At 41.5% G+C, this 19,765-nt stretch overlaps 1 protein-coding gene across 3 annotated transcripts; it reads right to left on the bottom strand.

The window, feature by feature from the left end:
* Positions 1 to 98: 98 nt before the first annotated feature.
* On the bottom strand, positions 99 to 14,832 carry LOC112224224 (synaptotagmin-like protein 4). 3 transcript variants are annotated; one of them, XM_024387640.2, is made up of 18 exons: positions 14,667 to 14,832; positions 8,534 to 8,705; positions 7,874 to 8,052; positions 7,391 to 7,606; positions 6,928 to 7,037; positions 6,513 to 6,630; positions 6,226 to 6,381; positions 6,018 to 6,123; positions 5,721 to 5,826; positions 5,481 to 5,578; positions 5,252 to 5,338; positions 4,666 to 4,844; positions 2,799 to 2,901; positions 2,298 to 2,459; positions 2,037 to 2,139; positions 1,802 to 1,928; positions 1,422 to 1,630; positions 99 to 884 (listed from the first exon to the last, which is right to left on the bottom strand). In XM_024387640.2, exons 3-18 carry the CDS (start codon positions 7,990 to 7,992, stop codon positions 742 to 744), a joined length of 2,142 nt encoding a protein of 713 aa, XP_024243408.1. In that variant the 5' UTR covers positions 7,993 to 8,052; positions 8,534 to 8,705; positions 14,667 to 14,832; the 3' UTR covers positions 99 to 741. The 3 variants fall into 3 exon arrangements, with proteins under 3 accessions (XP_024243408.1, XP_024243407.1, XP_024243409.1); XM_024387639.2 differs by having other exon boundaries at positions 7,874 to 8,049; positions 14,667 to 14,831; XM_024387641.2 differs by having other exon boundaries at positions 7,874 to 8,049; positions 8,534 to 8,702; positions 14,667 to 14,831.
* Between the last annotated feature and the right edge of the window lie 4,933 nt (positions 14,833 to 19,765).

Raw genomic sequence — 19,765 nt, 5'->3', positions numbered from 1 at the left:
AAAGTATAGAGATTGTTGGTGTATTGTTAGAGGATGGAACATAGGTACCTTTACTTCACCTTCCATACTGCACAGACGGGTATAACAAACGTGGATGATTAAAGGTTCAGTCACTTCATATTTTTATTTATTTGGTGAATTAAATATTTGATACAGTCATGGGACTCAAAAGAGCATAAAAGTTGAAATAAAATGAGTCTCCTTCACTTTGTGCAACTGGTAATATTTACATACATATTTAAAAATCATATGCACAGTAGTTTTCAATTACCATGAATCATAACCCAAGGTGACATGGACCAAAACTGGTTCAATGCCTTAAGAGTGGAACAGAGATTCTGCCTGAAACTGAAACACCAGCAACCCCCATGAAGCGCCACAGTTAATGAGTAGTTTGCTGAACATGGATAGAATTCAGCTTTGATAAAATGTCAATTAAACAGGAGTTTTTCAATTTGATCAAAACTTTGGTTAGTGTCGATTGATCTCAAAAAGTATTTGTATAGTTGACAACCTTACATTTAAAAATATGAAATGATACCTCTATCAAAAACCTCAAGCTATCAGGTGAATGAATTTACACTATGCTTTCAAATCACTTGTTTTAGGCCAATAGTGTTGTAATAGTGCATGCGGTTAGACAGTCTTTTTTTTTTTTTTACAGAATGATGGTGCTAAAAAGTTGAGGGATTGCCCGGTCTCCATAGCTCTTCTTTCAGGTTACGAGGTAGTGTGGCGTCTTCACTTGCTCTTGCCCATAGAGGAGCGTAATGGAAGAGTGCCCTCTGCACACGAGTCAGGGTATTGCATCATCTTCTGCCACAGAGTCACCTCCTCCCCTGTAGAATCCGCCTCCACTTCCTCCTTCCCAACCTTCAGTGTGGCTGAAAAGAAGGGCACCAGAAAAACAGTGAACTAAAGTAGGTCTGTCCTGTCCTAACTTCGTCCCCAGGCTATTGCGCATATAAGCCTGGGATAATGATTCAAAGTTGGCCTTAGTGGGTGTGACCATTAGGTGTTGTGGGATTGTTTGGTAGATTAAGCCAATGCTATCTGCACCGTGAGTTACTCCCGGTCTTTCTGTATTGGCTAACAAAAGCTCAAGTTTGACGCTTTGGTCCACCAGACTTCACACATTTGGACAGAAATGTCAGGGAATGAGATTTATTTTAACAATGGGCCTACTGCTCTTAGTAATTTAAACTGAGGTAGCTTCACCTTACTACCAACTTTAACATTGGAAAAATAGGTGACCTGCAACGGAATAGTAAATCAAACACGTAAAACGGTAGAGCAATACTGCCAATGGATATAAACTGAGACTTCCCCGCCATAAATCAACAAGGTGTTGTGTGTCATTAATTGTGGCTTTGCTGAGTCGAAACCCCACCCAGGAAGATAAAAAGGTGTTGTGTCATTACCTGTGCCTGTGCTGAGTCGAACCCCACCCAGGAAGTCATTACTGGACATAGCCTCCCGGTCCCACACTGTCAGCTCTAGCCACATCTCACTTAGCTGGTCTAGGGTCAGGTCTTTGTACACAAATGTGTGGTCGTAGTGAGGGTTCAGAGTTTTCTTCACCACCGGAGTCTTCCTCTTAGTGGACTTGGCCTTCGATGGCAACAAGTACCTAGGTTTAAAAGCATGAGTGAGAAGGATTACATTTTGATGAAGGCTAGGTGGCTGAAAAATGTTCTTAAAATGAGCAGGAGTTGCACAATCTCAAGTGAGGATGATGAAACAAAATGTGTCTCTGTTAGAGTGAACGTAGAGAGTTAGTGACATCATGCCGCCAGCTAACCCTTTCACAAAGGAATCCGACGTGTCCCCTGCTTTCATTGCCGTCAGGTTCTTGGCCTCTTTGATCAAGACGTGCAACTCCCCTCCCTGCTCCGTCTTTGTCTTCTTGCCTAGAGAGAGTCTCTTGCCTAGGGGAGATAGTGGTGTCAGACAGCCACTGGTAGGGATTGGTCTGACACAGATAGTGCTGACTGAGCTTTTCTGTTAGTTTGTTCTGTCGACACGGGCACTCCTACCTTTGGTCTTTTCAGTGGGTGAATTCTTGGTCGAGACATACTTCAGGGAAATCAACAGTTCTCCTTTGTACTGAGAGAAGGCAGAGGACTGCAGTGGTGACGCCTATAGAGGATAATAGTCAGTAAAACCACTAGACCACAGGGTTGTACTGTAGATTAGAAATACATTTAGTGATTGATGTGTAGGGCCTGCAATGTTTTCTGACCATGTGACCTGACCAGGAACAACTGAGCCCTAGTGATGAGACTATTCAGGCTTACTTTTCCCACGAACGCCACACACTCCTCGTGGCCTGCGTCGAGGTTCCTGCAGTCCAGAGGCACCTCCACCTCTCCAAGGAAGGCATTACGGCCCAAGCGGGCATGGTGCCAGACGGAGAGCTGGAGGGAACGATTGAGCACCTGGGAGCGACTGATGGAAAACTGAATGAGGAGAAGAGATGAAGTGAGAGAGTGACACCCTGCTCTCACTGATCCGTCAACTACATCTTAGTAAAGTTTTCCACCCACCCTCTCTGGCCTTTGCATCAGAGTTACTTGTTCACTATACTCAAGTTAAAAAAAGGGCAGCAACAAAATCAATATTTGTTTGTCTTTCACTAACGGCGATTAACTCTCCTTATCTTGAATGCCAATATCAATCTTAATGCCTACTGAAGGAGGCGGCCTTAACAACCGGCCATTGAGTAATAAGGGATGTATACAGGGTTAAAGTTCATCAGTGTTCATCTAATTCTACTGCAGTTCCAGAGAGGCCATCACCTTTAGAGTCTCATTGTAAGTGGGGTCCACTGTGTTATGTTTAATGCTGGTTTTTTTCTTGCCAATGCGAGACTTGTCAGGGAGAAGGTAGCACTTGACATACCTGCAGGACAAAAAAACATGAATATTTTCCTACATGTTAAAGAGTTCAAATGAAGCCATATTCCATCTGGTCCTGCAATACCAATAAACTATACTGAAGAAAAATATAAAAACGCAACATGTCAAGTGTTTGTCCCATGTTTCATGAGCTGAAATAAAAGATCCCATAAATTGTCCATATGCCCCAAACAATGTATTTCTCAAATGTTGTGCACAAATTGGTTTACATCCGTGATAGTGAACATTTATCCTTTGCCATAATCAATGATAATCAATCCACCTGACAGGTGTGGCATATCAAGAAGCTGATTAAACAGTATGATCATTACACAGGTGCACCTTGTGCTGGATACTATAAAAGGCCACTAAAATGTGCAGTTGTCACAGGACACAATGCCACAGACGTCTCAAGTTAAGGGAGCGTGCGATTGGCATGCTGACTGCAGAAATGTCCACCAGAGCTGTCGCCAGAGAATTAAATGTTAATTTCTCTACCATAAGCCTCATCCAATGTCATTTTAGAGAATTTGTGTGTATGGCATCGTGTGGGCAAGAGGTTTGCTGATGTCAACATTGTGAACAGAGTGCCCCATGGTGGCGGTGAGGTTGTGGTATGGGCAGGCATAAGCTATGGCCAAGGAACACAATTGCATTTTATTGATGGCAATTTTAATGCACAGAAATACTGTGACAAGTACCTGAGGCCCATTGTGAGGCCCATTTCTTTTAAGGTATCTGTGACCAACAGATGCATATCTGTATTCCCAGTCATGTGAGATCCATAGACTATGGCCTAATTAATTTATTTCAACTGACTGATTTTCTCATATGAACTTTAACTAAGTAAAATCTTTGAAATTGTTGCGTTTCTATTTTTGTTCTGTTATTTAAGTCAAAATATAAAGTGCCTACATTTCCAAACTACAAATGTAGAATTATTTTTCTTCCGTTAAATGTAACCTTTACAATTCTTCCTTTTGGAACTCTGATAATGACCCCTGGGCACATCAAACATTTTGTAAACAGGACAGGGTCTTATCTAAGATGATCTACGTCAGGGATCATCAACTAGATTCAGTTGCGGGACAATTTGTTCTTGAGTGGATGGTCGGAGGGCCGGAACATAAATACAAATCAAAAAGCCCAAACAGATATGTTTGACTAAAAATCAATTCAAACCTTGCTTACATTTGTATACGATCACATGGTTCTCTCTATTATGTATGGGAATACTTCAACCAATTTCTTCAATTAAAATCACTTTTAGATGATTTCCTGGTGTTTTTAGTGTTATGTTCAACAGTAAATAAAAGTTGCTCAGAAAATTGGGGGGGCCAAATAAAACCACCTGCGGGCCAAATTTGGCCAGTTGGGAAACCTGATCTACATTATGTCATACAGTAATAACACTGAAGTGTGTGTCTAGAGTGAACAACAGGATTACTGGGAATCATTCTCTACAATGCATCTCATCTACTGTCATTGTAAAAACATGATGAGACTTATTGCAACCTACGGTAGAATAGTGTTGGTCTCACTTGAAGGAGTGGGGATACTATCACTGTTGGCAATGACATGATGGAATGCATCTGAATAGTGCAAAGCAGCTTTGTTGAAAGAAAATTCCAGAGCGGCATCCACCCTGACTTTCATCCACCCAGTGTTTTCAGATGTGGGGATATGAAGGAGAGGAAACATTATTGAGATGCACCCATCATTTCCTACTGAGACAACTGTTAAACCCTAGTCCTGAGGGGACACTCACGGGTTTGAGCGCTGGCGTCTGGCGTCCCCGTGGGCCAGCGAGTGACACTCCTTGATGAGGACGGCCAGGCTCTGGGTGGTGTCATCGTAGCTGATAGAGAACACGATGTCCCCGCTCACCTCCACGCTGTCATAATCTCCTGCCTCACTGTAAATACTCATCAGACTGCCCAGTGTGCTCTGTGGTGGACACACACACACACACACACACTTCTGTTAGTAGTTGGTTTAAATGCATTCATATTGACTACAATTCTATAACTTGGAATTCAAAATGAGCAAAAATTGTGACCAGAAAGGTAAATGTAGCGTATTCAATCAAGTAACAAACTTCCTGGAAAGCACACAAATGAGGCCTGTGACAACAAAAATCAGGTCAGTCAAATTTGCATGCCCTGAAGCAAATTTGAGCGTGAGCTTTTGTTTCCATGGTAACTTAATTAGGCAGCAGCTCACAACACAAACCAGGATATCCTGAATTGTCTCAAAGTTCTGGTTCAATAAATATCTTGAGGAACTCTAAAAATAGCATCACACACTAACTAGAACCTTTGAAAATAGGATAAGTGAGAATCGCATGCATTTACCTTGGAGCCGCGAAGATTTGAGGTACTTGAGCACACCTTTCTATGGATGCTCACCAAGTTATCAATGTCTTCATCCTCCTCATCATCCTGCAAGCACAGCAAACCATTTAAAATCATGAAAAAGACAATGCAACTGCATCTCTCACCAATACTAGCACTATAAGGAAGTATTTTGTAGTATAGTGAAGCCTTATTCATTAGTCTGTAATGAGGAAGAGGTACTGCTCACTGGCACATTGAGCCCAGGCACCGACTTGCTCCGGTCACCCATAAAGCCCTCTGATGCTTCAGCCCCCTCCTCACGCAGGTCCAGCACAGACGTGAATTCTGAGTGAAACCCATGGAGACGCATTCAAATGGAGCATGTCTTTGTTAACTCAAGCAGGCCATATGCCCTTAAAACAAAACAATATTTGAATAGAGTTTGGGAGTCAGGGCTACCGAGGCGACAGACACACAAGAGTCTCACCGGAGGATTTCTGAACTCGTCTGACGCTCTTCTTGAACAGGCCGCCATCTTCCAATGTGACAGTCCCCGTGCCAGAACTAACACTACGATGACTTACTACGGAGGACTATGGAAAGAGACAAGGGTTACAGTCAGGTGTGACAGTATAATATGTATTGGCTGGAGACATGAGGACTAATACAGGGTTAGGGTCAATTCCATTATTTTTCATGTGGACTTTTCACTTGCCGACTTGACTGACTGCACTAAAATGGAATTGACCCCAACACCTGATTGATAGGTAAACGGTCTCCTTACCGTGTCTGCATCTGAGGTGGGGCTGTGGCTATTGACGAGGTCAGCTTTGACTAGACCATTCATACTGGACCTTGTTGGACTAGACTGACCTGTGCTCTCCTCCTTCCTGGATCATAAACACCATTCATATTGAGCAGACATCCCAAAAGCAGTTTTGTTAGCATGTAGCGCTAATGCTATAGGCCTATTTGTTTGGATGTAGACTTACCTTGGTAAGAGAGGAGTCCCAAGAGAGGACTCGGTCTCTGTCATGACACTGTTCAGGCTGGCTTTCTCTGCAGGCTCATTGTCTCTGTGCTGCTGTTGCTCCTGCTGCTCCTTGGTCTTAACTCCCACGGATTCTTCGGAGACTTCGTCTAGCAGACTGAGAAGGTTGAAATAACAGTGTCAAAATGTTATATGTTGAATTGAAACTCCATCCACATATTACAGTAACTGCGTCACACTATTGATTGTAAAGCATGTGTTGTCACCCCAGATAAAAATAGGACTCACTCCTTGTTGGAGGCTGCTAGGTCCCTCAGTCTGGGTCGGGGAACAGGGGTGGTGGGCTGGCTGGGGTTCAACTCTGTACTGTTCAACAGGAGCGCTCCCATGTTCTCCCTCTTCCTCACTAAAACAGAACACCAAGCTTTAGCATGAGAGGCAACTGGTAATATGCTGACAGTGGCTTCATTCATTCAGACAGGGATTTCCTTACTGGGAAGTGCCATTGAAAAAAAGTGCATAAACAAAAGTTATGCAGTAACGGAGCTTCTAACATATCAATATTGTAATTGAGTAGAGAAAAATAGGACAAATTGCTATGCTGCCACGCCACTGACATTCTACTCTGCACCAGCAGTGAAAGTCATTTAGGGTTCCCAATTGAAGAGAGCGTAGCCCACAACTTGGTGGTTCCTGGACTCACGTGGGGGCCTCTTTTTGAGGGAAGTCCTCACTATGTCGTGTCCAGGGGTGGAGAAGAAGCGGTTGACTCGCTGGTCATAGAACCAGTCTCCGGTGACCTTCTTTAGATCACTGGAGAAAATAATACCACACATTACCACCACGTTAAAACATCATCAAATATATGGACCACAACTCTAAGGGTAACATGCTGACAGTGTGAAAACGGTGTAAAAATATAAACACAGAAAAATATATTTTTTACACAAGTTTAGAATGCAACAGATATGCATAGCGTGCATCCACGAAATGTAAACCCGCTGAAAGTATTATCGTCTCCTCGTGGGCGTTGTACAGTGAGAGTCTTTGGCATTAACAAAAACATCACGCTTTGCATATAGATACAGCAAACACAGGGATCGTCGCCATTTAGATGCTAAAAGACAGGGTGGGGTGATGTACAGTACAGAGAAATGGACTCTTACGCCTCTTTAGCACACACACTGCACACCCAGGATCCATTGGGGCACGCTGAGCAGCAGTTGTGGCACACTTGGTGTTTGCATGCCCTACACTGGCTGGAGCCGGCAGATAGTGGACCAAGTGGTTCCTGGCAGCGGCCGCAGCTACGCTCACTGTACTTCCCACTGCTACGCTTGGCGCCCTTCCTCATAATGTCCAGCAGCTCCGTCTTCAGCTTCCTAAAACAACGGGGGGATTGGTTAGACCCTTGCCTATTGGTGTCTGTGTTGACATCTTTGCATAACTGGATGTTGAAAGTCTAGTGACTGCCTCCATCTGCACTCGTGAAATACTGAGTTGATGAGGTGAATGCTAGATTGCCACCAGCATGCACTGTATCGCTTTCACCAGTCCTGTCTTTTTAGATCAGATTAAGGAAAGGAGACAACGTCAGGAGGAAGCCACTTTAGGACTATTGAGATGCAGCTCGGGAGGAGAGTTCTCACCGGACACGGTGCTCTTCAGCCTGCCTCAGTTCCTCGTCCCTCCGCAGCACCTCCAGGATCAGCTCCCGCTCCGAGTCGGTCAGGAAGGCCACATTAATCATGTCTGCAGCCTGTGGCATTGCACCTCCGTCCCAGGCTAACCCCTTAGGGATTGTCACCCTAGGCCAGACAGGCTCCTGCTAGCCAAAGAAGAGAACAGGGCTGAGTTCAGAAGGCACAAAATGGGAACATGTTTTATCCATCTATAACATGTCCTTTGTGGTTTCTGCCTGAAAATGCCTTTCTCCTGCTTTACCAAGCACCATAGCTTAAATTTGAAATCCCTCATGATATCACAGTGAAAACCAGTGTGAAAGTCCTAATCCCAAACATCAGCAGCATTGAAGATGGAGTAAAGCTGATCGGAGGCTTTTCCCCCAGCTAATGTCCATTTAATGGAGGACCCACTTTCAGTACATGAGCAACGACCTCATATACAGTACAGGCTACTCAGAAAGAGCACAGCATTACAGTGGACCACTGCAGGAGAGAGTGTGTGTTTAAACAATGGGAGGGCTTGCTGTGAGGGGAAAGGACAGAGACAGGCAGAGAGGGGTAGACAGTGCAGGACTAGCAGACATACAGACAAAGGGGACTGTTAGTGGATGGTGTTACCCTTACCTCCTCCACTAGTGAGCCTCCATGCAGAGAGGCTGCTGCTGCCACAGTGTCAGAAGCCTCTCACTCTGCCTTGCTGGAGCTGGCTGGGTAATTAGGAAGATGGAGCTGGCAAGCATGGACAGACCCAGACAACAGTGACCTAGCTTAGAGCCAACACCCTGAGATGGCCCTGCTGCAGACAAACCAGAGGGAAGGTGGACTAGTGGAACATTTCCATGACAGACTGACCAGGTAAATCCAGGTGAAAGCTATGATCCTTTATTGATGTCATCTATTAAATCCCTTTTTTTTTTAAATCAGTAGATAAAGGGGAGGAGACAGGTTAAAGAAATACTTTTAATTAAGCTTTGAGACATGAGGGTGAATGGGTGAGACAAAATATTTAAGTGCCTTTGAACTAGGTATAGTAGTAGGTGCCAGACGAACACAGAACTGCAACACTGCTGGGTTTTTCCATGCTCAACAGTTTCCCTTATGTCTCAAGTATGGTCCACCACCCAAAGGACATGCATCCAACTTGACACAACTGTGGCAAGCATTGGAGGAATGCCATCACTTTTTATAGTCCATGTCCTGAAGAATTGAGGCTGTTCTGAGGGCAAATGGGGGTGCAACTCAATATTAGGAAGGTATACCTAATGTTTTGTACACTGTGCAAATCTCACCAGGACGTACAGTACGGTGTCATTTCCACTGGAGTAAACACCAAACTACAACACCTTTAACAAACTAAGCCTATAACGTTGTACTGTATATGCTTAAATCATGTAGAAAATCCTTTGCAGGGAAAGAAAACAGCCCTGCCTAAGTGTATCTTGTGCTTGGAGTCAGGTACACAAACATAAATTAACATTTGTTGACATACAGATAGTGATTTTATTTCGACATGTCATCCTATAGTAAATTATAACAGGATGACTTGGGAAAATAGTCTCTACCTAATCTTACTTTGACAGGCGCTGGCACGCATATAGAATAGATAGATGATGACAAATAGGATCCAGGATCCTTGAGGTTTCAAACCCCTCTGACAGGGTGAACGTTTGCTTGAGGGAATTTGAACAGGAAAGCTAAAAACAACACGAGCTCAGCATATCGCAGGGTTCCCACCCTCTAAGGACATAGAGCGGCGGGTGGAGTGCACTGGTTAAACCATTTGTTTAATCCTGACATCAAACCTGTCGTCAGCCATGTTCCAGTTATGAGCTTCAATCTCTAGGTGAATCCAGAACCTCAGAAGACATTGAATAGTCAAGTTGACCGTTTAAGTTTTTTTTTTAAAAGGCACTTCAATTTTTTTGACAACTCTGATTTTACCGTGAGCACACTATATTTAAGGCAAGGCCACGTTTTTATCTGCTCAGGAATAGTTTCAGTGTGAGCCAGCACATTCGAGAAATAGTGTACAAAAGTATTGTTTGCTTCATCATGACCACATGAAAAAAAAAAAAAAAAAAAAAAAAAAGCAGTTCAATACCATATATAGTTTCTTCAGAAAGTATTCATACTCCTTGACTTATTCCACATTTAGAGCCTGAATTCAAAATGGATTAAATATATTCATTCTCGCCAATACCACACAAAGTGAAAACATGTTTTTAGATATTGTTGCCAATTTATTGAGAATGAAATACAGAAATATCTCATTTACATTAGTATTCACACTAGGGCTGACCCCAATTTACTGGTCGATAGGCTGTTGGTCGACCAAGATTTTACAAACACACACCCAGTCAAAAGTTTGGACACATCTACTCATTCAAAAGGTTTCTTTATTTTTACTATTTTCTACATTGTAGAATAATAGTGTAGACATCAAACTATGAAATAACACATATGGAATAATGTAGTAAACAAAAAAGGTTTTAAGATATATTTTATATTCTTCAAAGTAGCCACCCTTTGCCTTGATGACAGCTTTGCACACTCTTGGCATTCTCTCAACCAGCGTCACCTGGAATGCTTTTCAAATTGTCTTGAGGGAATTCCCACATATGCTGAGCACTTGTTGGCTGTTTTTCTTTCACTCTGCGATCCAACTCATCCCAAACCATCTCAATTGGGTTGAGGTAGGGTGATTGTGGAGGCCAGGTCATCTGATGCAGCACTCCATCACTCTCCTTGGCCAAAAAGCCCTTATTACACAGCCTGGAGGTGTGTGTGTGTGCTGGGTCATTGTCCTGTTGAAAAATAAATGGTAGTCCCACTAAGCGCAAACCAGATGGGATGGCATATCGCTGCAGAATGCTGTGGTAGCATGCTGGTTAAGTGTGCCTTGAACTCTAAATAAATCACAGACAGTGTCGCCAGCAAAGCACCATCACACCTCCTCCTCCATGCTTCACGGTGGAAACCACACACGCGGAGAGCATCCGTTCACCTACTCTGCATCTCACAAAGACACAGTGGTTGGAACCAAAAATCTCAAATTTGTACTCAGACCAAAGGACACATTTCCACCAGTCTAATGTCCATTGATTGGGTTTCTTGGCTCAAGCAAGTCTCTTCTTATTACTGGTATCCTTTAGTAATGGGTTTCTTTGCATCAATTTGACCATGAAGGCTGGATTTATGCAGTCTGAACAGTTGATGTTGACATGTGTCTGTTACTTGAACTCTGAAGCATTTATTTGGGCTGCAATCTGAGGGGCAATTAAATCTTATGAACTTATCCTCTGCAGCAGAGGTAACTCTGGGTCTTCCATTCCTGTGGCGGTCCTCATGAGAACAAGCTTCTTCATAGCGCTTGATGGTTTTTGCGACTGCACTTGAAGAAACTTTCAATGTTCTTGAAATGTTCTGTATTGACTGAGCTTCATGTCTTAAAGTAATGATGGACTGTCGTTTCTCTTTGCTTATTTGAGTTGTTCTTGCCATAATATGGACTTGCTCTTATACAAGATTTGTCTATCTTCTGTATACCAACCCTACCTTGTCACAACACAACTGAAACACATTAAGGAAATAAATTCCACAAATTAACAAGGCACACCTGTTCATTGAAATGCATTTCAGGTGACTACCTCATGAATGTGGTTTAGAGAATGGCAAGAGTGTGCAAAGCTGTCAAAGGCTGGCTATTTGAAGAATCTCAACTATAAAATATATTTAGATTTGTTTAACACTTTTCTGGTTACTACATGATTCCATATGTGTCATTTCATAGTTTTGATATCTTCACTATTATTCTACAATGTAGAAAATAGAAAACCGCTTGGCATTCAGGCCAAAGCATTCAATCTTGGTTTCATCAGACCACAGATTCTTGTTTCTCATGATCTGAGCGTCCTTTAGATGCCTTTTGGCAAACGCCAAGCGGGCTTTCATGTGCCTTTTACTGAGGAGTGGCTTCCATCTGGCCACTCAACCGTAAAGGCCTGATTGATGGAGTGCTGCAGAGATGGTTGTCCTTCTGGAATGTTCTCCCATCTCAACAGAGAAATTCTGGAGCTCTCTCAGAGGGACCATCGGGTTCTCGGTCACCTCCCTGACCAAGGCCCTTCTCCCCTGATTGCTCAGTTTGGCTGGGCGGCAGGCTTTAAAAAGAGTCTTGGTGGTCCCAAACGTCTTCCATTTAAGAATGATGTAGGCCATTTTGTTCTTGGGGACCTTCAATGCTGAAAAAATATATAATTGTACCCTTCCCCAGATCTGTGCCTCGACACAATCCTTTCTCTGAGCTCTACGGACGGCTTGAATTGCTTTGACCTCATGACTTGGTTTTTGCTCTGACATGCACTGTCAACTGTGGGACCTTATATAGACAGGTATGTGCCTTTCCAAATCATGTGATAAATTCAATTGATTGGACAAGGGGACTCGAATTAACTTGTAGAAACATCTCAAAGATGATCAATGGAAACAGCCAAAGCAAAGCTGGAAAATGTAAGTCCTTGAGTGGCCCATCCAAATCCCAGACATGAATCCCATTGAAAATCTGTGGAAAGACTTGAAGATTGCTGTTCTCCGCCGCTCCCCGCCTAGCCTTTATTTATTTAACTAGGCAAGTCAGTTAAGAACAAATTATTATTTACAATGACGGCCTACAGCTTAACAGAGCTTGAGAAAATCTGCAAGGAAGAATGGGAGAAAAAAAACAATTCCAAATGTGCAAAGCTGATACAGACGACTCAAAGCTGCAATTTGCTCCAAAGGTGTTTCTACAAAGTATTGATTAGAGTGAAAATGTAATTTTCAATAAATGTGCAAACATTTCTAAAACATGTTTTCACTTTGTCATTATGGGGTATTTTGTGTAGCTGGGTGAGTGGAAAAAATGATTTAATCCATTTTGAATTCATGATGTAACACAGCAAAATGTGGAATAAGTCAAGGGGTATGAATACTTTCTAAAGGCACTACAAGTGCTGAGCACTCAGAGCAAAGCACTGACTATAGCTAATGACCCATCCAACTATTTCCAGTTTGAAAAGCTCCCCTCAGGGAGGAGATATCTAAGAATATCTATAAAAAGTAATTTGACCCAAGTTGTTGATAATGGTCTCAGATCCTGATGTACAAACATATGAATTATTTAATCATGGAGGTGATCAGGTGCCCTTCAGTCTTAATGATGATGTATTTTTTACTAGGAATTCTTGATGTTGATTGTGGCTTTTAGACCAATGTATAGCCGACTAACAGGAAACTGCACTTGCACTTTTGTAGTTCGTATAGTTTATTATTTTTGAGGATGATGGAGTCCTGATGGCTTTTAATGTCTGCTTTTATGTTGTGAAGCCAAAGACACATTGGGTGGACAATAAAGTTTTTCTAATTCTAATAATGTTGAGTGAGTTTAAGCAGAGAAAAAAAACTTGATTTCAATTCCATAGCCCTCATTACCACAGTGTTTGTGTGCTAAGCTGTGTCACTCACGCAGAACTTTGGAGAGAAACTTTTTCCTCATTGTTTTAATGCTTGAGGCCAATTGACTCACATTTGAGAAGTGTACAATGCCTTGTAGGGCAGCTCAGCAGGCAGCTGCCTACTTCAAGGGAATGCGTGTGTCACAGAAACAAAGATGACAGTGCCCTGGGATATTTCTAGAGTCAATAGACACTAAGAAGGATAGCAACAGAAAGAGTGAGGACAAATTGAACGAATACCAACGTTAGTAAAAAAGAAAAAAAAGAAAGGTGAATACAGGAAAGAAAACTCCACATAAAGTGCTTTTCCAGGGCATCTTAGGTTGTGTTTACAGCCCAATTCCGATGTTTTCGCCACTAATTGGTATTCTGACCGATCAGATTCTTTGCCAAAATATCAGAATTGGGCTGCCTGTGTAAACATAGTCTCATTGTGGGTATAGGCTATAATAAAAGGAAAATTAATTCCAATTTAACAATGCATGAGAATAGCATAGTTTAATGTGCAATTTTCTTGACAGTACCTCAATAAGTAATGTAAGTCTAACAGCAAATGTAGGACTATTTCAAAGTATGTAATTTACCTCATTTTCCAAAAGGACTTTAAAAAATGCAATAGGCTACATTTGATTGTTTTGTTGTAGCCTATTGTATGTTTTTCTAACAGCCCAAATGTAATCAAACAAATCTATTGTAGGCCTAGAGACAATGCATGATGTGGCTGGATTTAAGATTGTTGCCAACACATCCAGTTAATTTTACATTATTGAAAAAGCGCAGTTGTTTATCAAAACACATGATCTGCTGAATAAGACAACACTACATAAGAAATGCATCTGAATGAGCGAGCGCAAATATAGTTCATAGAAGATTTGTCAGTCTCAAAAAAAATATTTTAACACCTGTCCAGACGGTGTTTTAATTCCATTGAGAAAATCGAAAACTTCACTTCGATTGTGATTCAAATTAATTCACCATATCACTTTCTTTCGTTCCCAAATCTTGGGAGGGAGGAGATGAAAAATAATCAAATGGAATAATACAACTTTCAAAGCAGACTGGTAGCGGACAAAACAAGTGCACGGGTATATCGTTTGTTCGCAACGTCAATGAATCGAGGATCGTAAATCATTCCTAAGGGAGGTTTCCCATATCAGGAAAAGGTATTCAATAATTTACTGTCGTGTAAACATTTTTTTGATTGCAACTGTAATTCAATAAAACAGTTTGAATGAATGTTAAAGATCACAACAAACTCAACTTACCGCTCAACCCTTTGCTGCAATGTGTCAGCGTGACTCCCACAGTCTACCTTCCAGTCTCTTTCCTGCACTCTGAAACTGTTGACTTTCAGCGTTGGTTATAATCATCACATCCCGGAAGATATGGAAAATTTGTGACAGTGGTGGGGCGACAAATAGCTACAGACGTTTTCCGCAGCAGGTGCATTCCCTCTGCTCTATTTCCCTACTTTTCTGAGAAAAAAAGCAGAAGCAGTGCTAATTAATTCAATACCAGTAGTTTCCACAAGTAAATAACCAAACCACGTACAAATAATTTAGTAAAATTAAATAATAATGTGGAGCATTATTCTATTGTGGGAATAATGCAAGAGGCAAAATACACAAATAATTAGCTATTACATTTTTTAAAAATGTTTTAATTTTTGTGTGTAATTGTATACTATATCCCTTATTTGGCCAGGTATTTCATCCTATGGTTACAATATTTATAAACAAATGTGTAACAAATGTGTTCCCAGACAGGCACCATGTGACAAGTCAGTCATTGCATGTGATGATATTTTGTCAAATCAGTTGTAAAACAACTGGTAAAAAACTGCTTCATTTTCACATTGAATAAACCTTTAAAATCATGTTTTACCTAAAATAGCAACATTATTATTACAGTGCATTCAGAAAGTATTCAGACCCCTTCACTTTTTCCATATTTTGTTACGTTGCAAACTTATTCTAAAATGGATTAAATTAAAAATGTTCCTCATCAATCTACACACAATACCCGATGACAAAACGAAAAACGTTTTTTAGAAATGTTTGAAAATTAATTCAAATAAAAAACATATACTTTATATACATAAGTATTCAGACCCTTTGCTATGAGAATCGAAATTGAGCTCAGGTGCATCCTGTTTCCATGGATCATCCTTGAGATGTTTCTACAACTTGATTTGAGTCCATCTGTGGTAAACTCAATTGATTGGACATGATTTGGAAAGGCACACACCTGTCTATATAAGGTCCCACAGTTGACAGTGTATGTAAGAGCAAAAATCATGCCATGAGGTCGAAGGAATTGTCCGTAGAGCTCCGAGACAGGATTGTGTCGAGGCACAAATCTGGGGAAGGGTACCAAAACATTTCTGCAGCATTGAAGGTCACCAAGAACACAGTGGCCTTCATCATTCTTAAATGGAAGAAGTTTGGAACCACCAAGACTCTTCCTAGAACTGGTCACCCAGCCAAACTGAGGAATCGGGGGAGAAGGGCCTTGGTCAGGGAGGTGACCAAGAACCCGCTGGTCGCTGACAGAGCTCCAGAGTTCCTCTGTGGAGATGGGAGAACCTTACAGAAGGACAACCATCTATGCAGCACTCCACCAATCAGGCCTTTGTGGTAGAGTAGCCAGGCGGAAGCCACTCCTCAGTAAAAGGCACACAACAGTACGCTTGGAGTTTGCCAAAAGGTGCGTAAAGGACACTCAGACCATGAGAAACTCTTTAGCCTGAACGTCAAGCATCACGTCTGGAGGAAACCTGACACCATCCCTACAGTAAAGCATGGTGGTGGAAGCATCATGCTGTGGGGATGTTTTTCAGTGGCAGGCAGTGGGAGACTAGTCAGGATCGAGGGAAAGATGATCGGATTAAAGTACAGCGAGATCCTTGATGAAAACCTGCTCCAGAGCGCTCAGGACCTCAACCTGGGGCGAAGGTTCACCTTCCAACAGGACAACAACCCTAAGCACACACCCAAGACAACGCATGAGTGGCTTCGGGACAAATCTCTGAATGTCCTTGAGAGGCCTAGCCAGAGCCCAGGATTGAACCCGATCGAACATCTCTGGAGAAACCTGAAAATAGCTGTGCAGCGACACTCCCCATCCAACCTGACAGAGCTTGAGAGGATCTGGAGAGAAGAATGGGAGAAACTCCCCAAATACAGGTGTGCTAAGCTTGTAGTGTCATACCAAAGATGACTGCACCTGGTGGCCTGCACCTTTAACGTTTGTTTGAGGACCGCCATAGAAGAAGAACAGCTAGCGCACACTTTTAGTGTTAACCAAGTTCAGCTTCCCCCTGTGAAAATCTCTGTTTTTTTACTTCATTATTATACTGTAATTAGCAGTCAAATCAAAAGTAGGCAACCAAAAAAAGATCAGCTGCATAATTTCCAATCGGCTATATATTTTTGGGTAAAAAATATATATACTGTACATACACAAAACCAGTCAAAAGTTTGGACACACCTACTCATTCAAGGGTTTTTCTTTATTTGTACTATTTTCTACATTGTAGAGTAATAGTGAAGACATCAAAACTATGAAATAACACGTATGGAATCATGTAGTAACCAAAAAAGTGTTAAGCAAATCAAAATATATTTTATATTTGAGATTCTTCAAAGTCGCCACCTTTGCCTTGATAACATTTTTGCACAATCTAGGCATTCTCTCAACCAGCTTCATGAGGTAGTCACCTGGAATGCATTTAAATGAACAGGTATGCCATCTTAAAAGTGTATTTATTTCCTTCTTAATGCGTTTGAGCCAATAATTTGTGTTGTGACAAGGTAGGGGTGGTATACAGAAGATAGCCTAGTGGTTAGAGTGGTAGCCTAGTGGTTAGAGCGTTGGACTAGTAACCGGAACGTTGCAAGTTCAAACCCCCAAGGTACAAATCTGTCGGTCTGCCCCTGAACAGGTAGTTAACCCACTGTTCCTAGGCCATCATTGAAAATAAGAATTTGTTCTCAACTGACTTGCCAAGTTAAATAAAGGTAAAGTAAATAAATAAAACAAAAATATCTGGTAAAAGACTCTTCATATTATGGCAAGAACAACTCAAATAAGCAAAGGTAAACGACAGACCATCATTACTTTAAGACATGAAGGTCAGTCAATTCGGAAACTTTCAAGAACTTTGAAAGTCTCTTAAAGAGCAGTCGCAAAAACCATCAACCGCTATGATGAAACTGGCTCTCATGAGGACCACCACGGGAAAGGAAGACCCAGAGTTACCTCTGCTGCAGAGGATAAGTGCATTAGTGTTAACTGCACCTCAGACTGCAGCCCAAATAAATGCTTCACAGAGTTCAAGTAACAGACACATCTCAACATCAACTGTTCAGAGGAGACTTTGTGAATCAGGACTCCATGATCAAATTGCTGCAAAGAAACCAGTACTACAAGACACTAATACAAAGAAGAGACTTGCTTGGGCCAAGAACACGAGCCATATGGACATTAGACCGGTGGAAATTTGTCCTTTGGTCTGATGAGTCAAAATTTGAGATTTTTGGTTCCAACAGCCGTGTCTTTGTGATACGCAGAGTAGGTGAATCTCCGCATGTGTGGTTCCCACTGTGAAGCATGGGGTAGGAGGTGTGATGTTGTGTGGGTGCTTTGCTGTTGATACTGTCAATGATTTATATAGAATTCAAGGTATACTTAACCAGCATGGCTACCACAGGATTCTGCAGCGATACACCATCCCATCTGGTTTGTGCTTAGTGGTACTATCATTTGTTTTTCAACAGGACAATGACCCAACACACCTCCAGGCTGTGTAAGGGCTATTTGACAAAGAAGGAGAGTGATGGAGTGCTACATCAGATGACCTGGCCTCCACAATCACCCGACCTCAACCCAATTGAGATGGTTGGGAATGAGTTGGATCGCAGAGTGAAGGAAATGTAGCCAACAAGTGCTCAGCATATGTGAGGACTCTAAAACAATTGGAAAAGCATTCCATGTGAAGCTGGTTGAGAGAATGCTAAGAGTGTGCAAAGCTGTCAAGGTAAAAGGTGGCTACTTTGAAGAATATATTTAGATTTGTTTAACACTTTTTTTGTTATTAAATGATTCCATATGTGTTATTTCATAGTTTTGATGTCTTTACTATTTTTCTACATTGTGGAGAATTGTAAAAATAAAGAAAAACCCTTAAATCAGTAGGTGTATCTAAACTTTTGACTGGTACTGTATACAGGGTTGGGTAGATTACATTATAAATGTAATCCGTCACAATTACTAGTTACCTGCCAAATTGTAATCAGTAACGTAACTTTTGCATTACCCAAACTCAGTAACGTAATCTGATTTTAGATTACTTTCCCCTTAAGAGTCTTAAGAGTCATTTGAAGAAAAAAATGTATGTTACCAATTGAATGACATCTATTGCAGGATCAATCAATGTTAAAGTTTATGTAGCTGGCCATATATGAATGTAACATTTAACTTTTTATGTTAGTTATGTTGGCTTCGTCTCACCAATCTCTTTCTACTCCATATAATAATACAATTAAATTATATCTTTACATTAAAAAACGAAGTGATCAGAATTCCAGTCATTCCAATAAATGTTATATCCCTTGATCTTCAAGAATAGGACTAGGAAATATGGTAGTATAGATTAGCCAAATTGTTTTACCTGAGCATAACCCCAAAACGAAGGACTTATTAGCCAGCCCTACTCTGTTTATGATTTTGTTGTCATGGAGGTCTGATTGGGCTCATTGATTCGAGTTGAAAAATAAATCCTGCGCTCATGGAATGGCATGCATTGAGCACTACTGAAAAGTGCTATTTACAGTTGTGTCTAAAAGTTGAGAATGACACAAATATAAATTTTCACAAAGTCTGCTGCCTCAGTTTGTATGATGGCAATTTGCATATACTCCAGAATGTTATGAAGAGTGATCAGATGAATTGCAATTAATTGCAAAGTCCTACTTTGCCATGCAAATGAACTGAATCCCAAAAAAGCATTTCCACTGCATTTCAGCCCTGCCACAAAAGGACCAGCTGACATCATATCAGTGATTGTCTTGTTAACACAGGTGTGATTCTTGATGAGGACAAGGCTGGAGATCACTCTGTCATGCTGATTGAGTTCGAATAACAGACTGGAAGCTTCAAAAGGAGGGTGGTGCTTGGAATCATTGTTCTTCCTCTGTCATCCATGGTTACCTGAAAGGAAACACGTGCCATCATCATTGTTCTGCACAAAAGGGCTTCACAGGCAAGGATATTGCTGCCAGTAAGATTGAACTTAAATCAACCATTTATCTGATCATCAAGAACTTCAAGGAGAGTGGTTCAATTGTGGTGAAGAACGCTTCAG

Source organism: Oncorhynchus tshawytscha, linkage group LG21 (assembly GCF_018296145.1).
Source record: "Oncorhynchus tshawytscha isolate Ot180627B linkage group LG21, Otsh_v2.0, whole genome shotgun sequence".
Lineage (NCBI taxonomy): Eukaryota > Metazoa > Chordata > Actinopteri > Salmoniformes > Salmonidae > Oncorhynchus > Oncorhynchus tshawytscha.
Note: the sequence above shows the minus strand (reverse complement) of the source record. Positions and strands in the feature narration are given on the sequence as shown.